The 9,256-nt window shown below is 36.8% G+C and overlaps 3 protein-coding genes across 3 annotated transcripts in view; 2 read left to right on the forward strand and 1 right to left on the reverse strand.

Annotated features, from left to right (window-relative positions):
- The window catches only part of LOC105623331 (dynein regulatory complex protein 1), a 3,553-nt gene extending 2,952 nt beyond the window's left edge, over nt 1-601 (forward strand). Inside the window, exons 10-11 of the mRNA XM_012204730.1 lie at nt 73-461; nt 545-601. Coding sequence (XP_012060120.1) covers nt 73-461; nt 545-601 — 446 coding nt within the window. The remainder of the gene's footprint in view (nt 1-72; nt 462-544) is intronic.
- Nucleotides 602-1,034: 433 nt separating this feature from the next.
- On the reverse strand, nt 1,035-3,189 carry LOC105623342 (zinc finger protein 346-like). Its single transcript, XM_012204741.1, has 5 exons — nt 3,001-3,189; nt 2,789-2,927; nt 2,668-2,682; nt 1,393-1,532; nt 1,035-1,214 (listed from the first exon to the last, which is right to left on the reverse strand). The coding sequence occupies exons 1-5, from the start codon at nt 3,187-3,189 to the stop codon at nt 1,035-1,037; spliced, it is 663 nt and encodes a 220-aa protein (XP_012060131.1).
- Nucleotides 3,190-6,270: 3,081 nt separating this feature from the next.
- On the forward strand, nt 6,271-7,446 carry LOC105620916 (zinc finger protein 2 homolog). Its single transcript, XM_012202396.1, has one exon. It carries the CDS (start codon nt 6,394-6,396, stop codon nt 7,444-7,446), a length of 1,053 nt encoding a protein of 350 aa, XP_012057786.1. The 5' UTR covers nt 6,271-6,393.
- Nucleotides 7,447-9,256: the final 1,810 nt, after the last annotated feature.

The following is a 9,256-nucleotide window of genomic DNA, read 5'->3' on the forward strand; positions in this document are numbered from 1 at the left end:
TGTGTATATAAAAGTCCAAAAAATTTTTATATTAATAAAATTAATAATATTAATTTTATTCATTTTGTACAGACGATGATCAAATGCAACGACGCTTATTGTGCGACAAGGGACATTTGCTTGAAATAGAAACTATGTTTGTCAGTAGAGCGTTACGAGACTTCGTAGAAAGATATCATTTTGTTAAATGGCAAGAGATGCCAGAGACACTTCAAGAAAAATTAACAGAAAAAAAAACAATCGTATCGCGAAATATGACAGTTCAAGACATAACAGATTTTTGGGATCGATATAATGAAATTTTCCCAGGAAAAAAAGAACAACTTTGGGATGGCTTATTAATAGGACTTAATAAGTATCACGAAATATTAAAAGAACGACATAATTTGAATATCGAAGTGAAATCTTTACGAACGCAAAATGCAGAATTACGCCGTTTATTGAAAACATATACAATCCAAGTAATGCCAGCAAATAATATATATTAAATATCATATTATATTAAAAAATATTTGAAATACTAATAACTTGCATACTTTTTTAGTGTGAATGTGATGGACTCTCGCAAAATGATGCACGATCTATTCGTGAAGCGACTTAGATTAATACTTGTAAATACATTTGATTTAAATTTCAATTAATTGTAGTTCATTAAATTTAGTATACCGTTTTTTGACATACAGAGTGAAATGTAAATATACATTATATCACTATATACATAATTTTGTAAGTTTTATTGGACAATAATCTATTATCTTATCTAATGATTCAAAAGATGAACTCTACAAAAACTTTTGAATTATTTAATCTTAATATTAAGGAGATTACAACTTGATTGCTTTTATTTGAAATTCTTGTTTTCTTTTCTTCTGAATAAAAATATTTCAATGATTTAAAATTTATGAAAATTAAAATTACTTATGTATATTTACATTTACGTTATATTTATATGATCATGATTTATTAGTTAATAGGACAACATTATTTCAAACGATCTCGAATATAACTTAAATGAGATGTGCAAATTATGTAACTTATTGCGGATATGTAAAATTGCCAGATACAAAGCTGAGTGACAGAGATGGTATCTGTTGCTTGGGAGTCGTATTTCTTGGGTGTTTTGGTCTTCTCCAATATGGAACAAATGCTTTGGATTTATTCGGATCTTTAAAAGATCTCCTCACTTTGTCAGCATGTTTCTCCGAATTCATATGCTGCAAATATATAAAAATGGGCGATATTAAATTTTAAATATATCATACATTGTGGTACATTCTCGACATTTCTATATAATTATATGAAATATATTATATGAATACTGTATAAAGTGAGATAAACTTTATCTTGAGATAAAATTAGATATGCACAAATATATATGTAAAAATATTGTACCACACTATATTGAGATCCAGAGTTGAAGAATTTGTTACATATATCGCATTTAAGGTAGTCATTTTTCCTGGCAACAGACAATTTAGTACCAGTAGGCGACTTCAATGGAGGACCTTGGGACTCTTTCCCATCCCATTCACCTAAGCATCAATGTGCGATCAACACTATCTATATATCACAGCCGCAGAAGCGGTAATTTGTGATAATAAATCAGCTTGAACACTACATTCATGCTATAAAAAGATTGGTCATTAATGAGCGTATAATATCAGGAATATATAATTACTAAGAGTATCTCTGTAATGTGTAAAAATAAAGTGTATTTTCATGCGAAAATAATCCATTAATTTACAAACTTTTTATAGCAATATAAGGGATTGTATATAAATACCTACAGAATATTTTTATCAAATAGATTTTTACATACTATTTATAATATTTATATATGTATATATACATATGTGTGTGTGTGTGTGTGTGTGTATGTATTAATGTATATTATGATTGTTTTAAAGTTTACAGAATTTTTATTTTTCAAAAAATTTTGTTTTAGATTATGAAACAATTTTTTTTAATTAAAATAAAAATGTAAATTTAGGAAAATATGCAACACACATATAAATATATATACATATATATCTATACAATATCATTACATGGAAATTTAATAACTCGCATTATTTGTTGTTCTTTATTTTTCATGAAATATTTTTCATATATAAAGCAGTCATTAAAAAAATAACAAAAATATTTTTATAACACAACAATATTAATAAAAAAGTAATACATATGTAAAATTTGTACATGAGAAGGAATTAAGAGGTACAGTCAAACAAACTTAGTTTATTAAATATAACATATGCAAACAAGTCGTGACCAAACTGTTTTTCACGATAACATGTTAATAAGCAAACGAATATAATATTACTTATCTTTCAATAATAATTAAATATTAAATAAATAATAATAAATAATAACGCAGAATAACAACAAATTGCAATTATTACTAAGCGCTTACTAGCACTGAAATTCTACAACAATAAAAATTATGCGAATGGCAAGCAAGTTAATTCTACATAGTTAATTCATAGAAAGAAGTGAAAAGCAAAAGTAAGCAATAGCGTCAAGCATGCGAATGCGAACAATACTAAACTATAAACTAATACAACTGTATTTTTTTCTATTTTATCCAGGTACATGAAGCGATTAGTTTTAAGGCCATATGGCAGTGTTTTTCTTACCATATAAGATTTATTATTACCTCTCATTAATTTTTTTTATGGCGGCTTCCTGCAAATACATGTTTCATGTCATTTTTAATATTACCTTAATTTTATAATGTTTTATGCTGAATTTATGATCTGATTTATATTGTAAATAATATTATATTCATTACCATTGAGATGCGTTTGTAATTGCTGAATTGAATTCAGGCACACGTTACATACATTGCATTTGAGCCCATTTGTCTCTTCATCCTTGGTAAATGAGATCTTTGTTTCCTCAAGAGTTGCCATTATATTCTTAGATCTTACCTGTAATATCATTTCATTAAATAATAAAAAAAACCCATATCCAATCTTACGTTTGTCTCTACTTATTACTGACTTGTTTGGCATGACGTGCACCCTGTAAGTGTGTATCTAATACTGCCTGACTTGTAAAGGAAAGGTCACAGTCTTCGCATCGAACGAGAGGTTTTTTTGTAGGCAGGTTACCCATTATATTATCGACCACTGCCTTTGTTACAGGATCGTCGAGGTTTGTATTCATAACGTTCTCTGATGGTACAGCCATTTTCCCAGTCTAAAATACATTAAACGTATGTTAATCAAGGCTCTTTCGAGCGAGACACATTTCCGTTGAAGCTGACTCGAATACAATAGCGCGTGCCTTTCTGGAGTAGACATCAAAAGCGAATGTATCTCTGCACGTATTATCTAGGAAGGGATTATTACATGTACAATATACCGTATCTATCGTCGTACAAGAGGCCTTATTCTAACGTAAAATTTCTTCCGGCACACACACACTGCGCGCGCGCTATCGTCGATACTTGTACGCCGTTTGCGCTAAGGTAATACGATATTAAATCGGTGTAACTTGGCTGTTTCGTCGGAATATCAAATGTGCTGACATGTGATAATTACCGTTACAGTTCTGCCGTAAAGTCGATCGGTATAAGCTGCTGTTGTGAGAATACAATTTTTTTTGATCCGTTCCAAGAATCGTCGTGTAAATATAGCGATTTTCAAATCACCGTTCCTTCGGACAGACCGACATCAACGTGCGACCTCGTATATACAATCTAGCTAAGTTAGCTGTTGAGAATTGCACCTGTCGCGACACTCGTCCCTCCCAATACTTGATCGTATGTTTATCCATTTCATTTCCTATTTGAAAAGTGCAAACGGTGCAGCTAACGAAGAACAAGTCTATGGACGATTGAGGCACGACCAATGAGACGCTCCCATTCTCTCACAGAGAGCGAACGCCATTGGTTGCTCCGTTGTATCTCTTGTCATGGATTTTATAAATTTTCATGTGTCGTGTCATGCGAAGGGTATCAAGCTCTTGTTATGACAACATATTTGTTATGGTACTTATTTATTAAGTCTTTGAATGGTTGTTTTATACCGTCATCGGATGGAGATCCTTATATAACAGAGGCCACAAATGATAAATTTTTTATTGGTTTGTCATTATTTTTGCTAACTTTAATATGGACAAGTTTTTTAATTTATTGATTAATCAATCGCATATGTGCAAATACAACTTTTACGGAACAAATTATATTTATGCATAACGTGATTGATCAATCAATGAATTAAAGAATTCGCCTAAAGTTAGAATGAATAATAGTGAATTCAATCATTGTATGTACATACTACACTAAATCAATACAAACTAAAAGCTGCTATATATAAAATTAGCAAAATTAAATGTAAAGGTATATAAATATTATAAAGGATTATCTACTAATGATGTTATGTTATTTAACAAAACATACATATATCATTTCATTGTCAAAGTTGATTATACTGTATCACTGCATTGAGATATTTTATATAAAGCAGCTTTTAATATGTATCATCTCTCTGTATGCATTGATTCAGTGATGCAAGTAATCGAACTTATTATAAGATAATATTAAGGATATATCCACACAAACTTGCATAGCTACATGAACGTATGCATAAAGAAAATTATTCATTTCTCTTATAAAGTAAAATGTGATTGGATAATTTTCTTTATGCATATGTTTATACGACTATACAAGTTGTGCGGATATATTCTATAAGACAGGAACACAATGCAGAATCTTGCACAAAGGATGTAAGAAAATAAATTAATTAGAGTTTTTTATTTCATAAAGAAAGACAGGAAAGAAGGATTTTAATTAATTCATTTTTTGGCATTATACAAAAATTTGTCCGGGACCGCCCTACAGTGAGACAGCACATATAAAAAGATAATATACTCTTGTTTTTCAAGTTACTAATTAATCAAAAGAATGAAAACTAATAATCTCAAATTTAGATAATTTTCGTTCTTCCGATTGGTTAAATTCCAATGTCAATCTCAATCTCGATTTAGTCTGATCATGACTTCACTTTTGTTTTGACAAATTGTTATAAAGTTTATAATTTTACCTAATATTAATAAAATTAAATACAACACCGAAGCAGTTCACATGCATCTGTTATCGATTTATTGTATTTCTCAAATATTTACGTTTTTGCACCTAGACTATTGTTGAGTTGCAGAATTCTTATTTTTTCGATTATCTATCGTTTCGCTTCATATTGTCGCATATATAGCCATGAGGATTAATGAGGTTAGGAGATTAATTTATAGATTAATTTATATTGACCGTAATCTGCGTTAATTTATATAATCTGTAAGAATTGACCAATCATAGTTGAATGAGAGGGGAATAATCGACTATTGATCGATTTTTAAGGATCATTTATACTTGTCATAATCTGTAAGAATCGACCAATTATAATCGAATAAGAGGGGAATACTCGAATATGATTGGTCGATTCTTACGGATTATAGCATAAGTTAACAGATTATAGGCAGTATAAATGTCGCACTCGCAGTACGATCCAATCATCGCGAGGGAGTCGAAGACAATGGCGGCGGGCGCGGCCTAAGGCGAGTAGCCAATAAAAACGGCTCGGTGCACGTTGGTGCGCGTGCTGCTTGACGGCGGTGCGCGCGTGTGCGTGTGCGTGCGCGCGTATAGGTGCCTGTCGCGAAATATAGTAGCAGCCATCTTATATTTTGTGTCGGAGAAAAACAATTTGGCCGTACAAATGTTTCGCGATTGCCCGTGAAGCCGCACGACGCAGGGAGGCGGTGCGCTCGATGAGGCGCGACGTTTTTCAACCCTAGACCTGGACCACTACATTAGCAAAGGTTTGTACGGAAGCGGCGAGTGCGTCTAATCGGTTTTCCACCGAGGAGACGCGCATACAACAGACACGAACTATCCCCTCCACTCGCGGGAGAAATCCGGTCTCGCCGACGATGATTATATTTCCGCCGTTTCTTCATCGGCCGCTCTATTAAAAATAGAGCGGCTCACGTCACTCGTTATCGTAGACCCCGGCGATGCTTCCGTGGTGGCGTCCGCGCCGTGCGCGACGCGCCCCGCGGGTAAAAGTTATGCAATCAGCTGATCGTCCAGCTACCTTCTGTCACTTGTCAAAGATAAATGTCAAAGTGAACTTTGTTGGTCTAACCTGACGCGGCCGTATGCGCAGCGTAGACGTCCGCGGATAACTCGCTTGGGTGACGCCGCTTCTTCTTCCTTCCTCTCCTGCCCCCAGGGCGTACCACGCTCTAGAGCTTTGTTCTCACACGCAGGTGGATTGGTACACAGGATATGAGCAGTTTGTCAAGCGCAACCTGACTCTGCTCCCCCATCAGCAAGCAGCACAGCAGCAGGACGAGCAGTCTCAGCTGGCTCAACCACAGCAGCAGACTGTCATTATGACGTCCATGTTCGATCAACAGATCAAGAGCGAGCCCATGGGGTTCTATTCGGTTGCTTCCAGTCGTTCAGATGGATCCAATTCCTTGGTGAATCTGTCCGACGATCGAGAGGAGCTTTCCCAGCAAGAGGGTCACCTGCAGCCTCAGCAGCAAACGTTGCAGCTGAATCAGCAGCAAAGTCAGCAACAACAGGGCCAGCCGCAAAGTCAACAACCGCAACAGAATCAGCAACAGCAGAGTCAGGGTATGCAACAAGAGTCACCAAGTCGTCAGTCTACGGGCCAACAAACTGTTAAAGAGGGCTCACGGTCCAAACCTCAACCTTGCAAGGTCTGCGGCAAGGTACTGTCCTCCGCTTCGTCCTATTATGTGCATATGAAACTTCATTCAGGGAACAAGCCCTACCATTGTACAGTATGCGAGGCGAGTTTTTGCCGCAAACCTTATCTAGAAGTGCACATGAGGACGCACACAGGCGAACGACCTTTTCAATGTGAGCTGTGTCTGAAAAGGTTTACTCAAAAGAGCAGTCTCAATACTCATAAACGAGTGCACACGGGCGAACGACCGTATGCGTGCGACATTTGCCACAAACGTTTCGCTGTCAAGAGCTACGTCACCGCGCACCGTTGGAGCCATGTAGCCGAGAAGCCTCTGGTCTGTGACCGATGTTCTCTCACCTTCACGTCCAAAAGTCAATTTGCGATTCACATCCGTACACATACCGCCAGTACCACTTACGAGTGTAATCTCTGTGGACGTACATTTGTACGCGACAGTTATTTGATAAGGCATCAAAACCGGGTGCACCGTGACATGACTCAGAGCACGAATCACAATCCACCGACGCCGCAGAGCAGCGGTGCCGGTACTCCGGGCACCGGCTTTGAGAGCCCGGTTTGTGATCTGCGCTACAGCGAAGGACCGTCGTCATTGGACGGTCTCGCAGGAGCTAAAGGCACGGGCATCGCCGCGGAGATTGCCAGTTTAGCCAAGCAGAACAATCTACAGCTTCCACTACCGCTGCTGCATCCGCAAACCACCAACTAGTGTTTAGACAGCAGCAGCGCTACTCAGTCCCTGCCGCAACATCAATCACCACAGCAAGTAGTATGTCCCACCTCGGCGTCTTCGCCGTTCACACTTAACTCACCTATATCTCACACCGAGCACACGAGCACACCGCAGAGTGTCTACCAAACGACGGGCTCCTCCAATTCTTTGGAAAGCCCCAACTCCCAACTCTATTCGCACTTGTCGTCCCCTCTAGATCCAACATCGGAGTCGCAACATCAGCTGCACCGCGGCATCCCTCCGCCAGGGCTTCATCCCGCACTCTATTTATACGCTCAGTACTCGAATACGAGCCCCGCGACTTCGTACTCGGAATATATGCAGCGTAATAATTAAAAATGCAAGTTTTCATCTAGCATCGCTTGACCTCCAATGCGAACAAAAATATCAGTGATATTGGTGCTATTTAATCGCGTCGGTTGATCAAAGTGCCTATCGAGCATCCACTTTCGGTTCATAACAACGGATGCTCGCTCGTCACGGTTTAAGAAATACGATCTCAGTTTCGGTTTAGGAGGGATACGACGACTTAGCTCGATCAATTGCGAAGTGACTACTGTTCGATAAATGTTTGCTACTTTGTGTCTCTTTGTATATCTAATGGATTTTATAGTCATAAACATTTTTTAACATGGGATTGAATAGCACCCGATTAAAGAAGAGTTTTTAATCGTTGGATAATAAAATCGTGCTGGCACAGATCGTTTTAATGAATCGACCGCTATCCGTATGCGATGCTAGTTGAAACCGAAGCGTTTAACGTTTCTACGAGTCTCCGTGATTTCAGCACTCTTATTTCGCCTGATTTTAATCACGTCTCTGCGAGTGTATATATACATATATACCTACCTACATCTATGTATATGTGTGTATATATATTATGCGAATCATTACGACACGTACACATATTTATATTATATTTTTAAAGGAGTTTAGTCACTTGAATCTGTGATATAGATAGTAATTATTATCTACAATGTTTAAACTATTGGTTTTACTATTTTGACGAATATCAAAACGAGGAAAATGAAAAAGCAATGTCACGAGGCGATCGAAAATTTTAGCAACGTTGGTCTCTACCGAAGGTGTGTTTGGTAGACACCCTATTATTAATTTTACAACAGCAACAACAGTAACACTAATCCTACTATTATCACTGCTATTATTCTAACTACCACTATCACTTCTATCACCACCACCGACATTTCCCAAATTATACATTACCTATCGTTACTATTACGCTATTACTACCACTATTATTCTATTGCTACTATGTACTGCTATACTACTAAAAAAGAAGAAACTACTACGATCACATTATCGCTAAGGATCACACTCACACATGCGAGAGCGCGCGTTTATTTCGGCAATCATGTGTAGTGCATACGATCATGTCATATAATCGTCATGGTTTCTCTTTAGCTTGAAACGCTACGAGAATTCCTTCTGTCGCTTTCCCTGTAGATCGTAAAACGTCCATCCCTTCACAACATCGACAAATATGTTCGTATGTGACGAGATGCGCGTTTGTGATAAAAAGAAAATTGTTCTTCGTTAGAGTGTAGAGCACACAGCTTTCAATCAGTTCCATAGTTGTACTTACTTTCCACATATCTCGAGGTGTACACAGATATATATATATTGTATATACATATACATATACGACGTACGAATGTATAATAAAGCGGAAGAATAGGATGCAGGTCATAACAAATGCAGTTCTGTCGTAAAAGGCGCAATAGGCTGTTGATTCTTCGCGAGAATAATCTTAGCTATTAGCTTATTA

This window comes from Atta cephalotes (assembly GCF_000143395.1).
Source record: "Atta cephalotes unplaced genomic scaffold scaffold00002, whole genome shotgun sequence".
Classification (NCBI taxonomy): domain Eukaryota; kingdom Metazoa; phylum Arthropoda; class Insecta; order Hymenoptera; family Formicidae; genus Atta; species Atta cephalotes.

Coding starts and splice junctions, on each gene's coding strand:
- LOC105620916 (XM_012202396.1), top strand. CDS start 6,394: ATGACGTCCATGTTCGATCAACAGATCAAGAGCGAGCCCATGGGGTTC.
- LOC105623342 (XM_012204741.1), bottom strand. CDS start 3,189: ATGGCTGTACCATCAGAGAACGTTATGAATACAAACCTCGACGATCCT. Junction 2,928..3,000: donor GTGCACGTCATGCCAAACAA/GTCAGTAATAAG, acceptor ATGATATTACAG/GTAAGATCTAAGAATATAAT. Junction 1,215..1,392: donor CTGGATCTCAATATAGTGTG/GTACAATATTTT, acceptor ATATATTTGCAG/CATATGAATTCGGAGAAACA.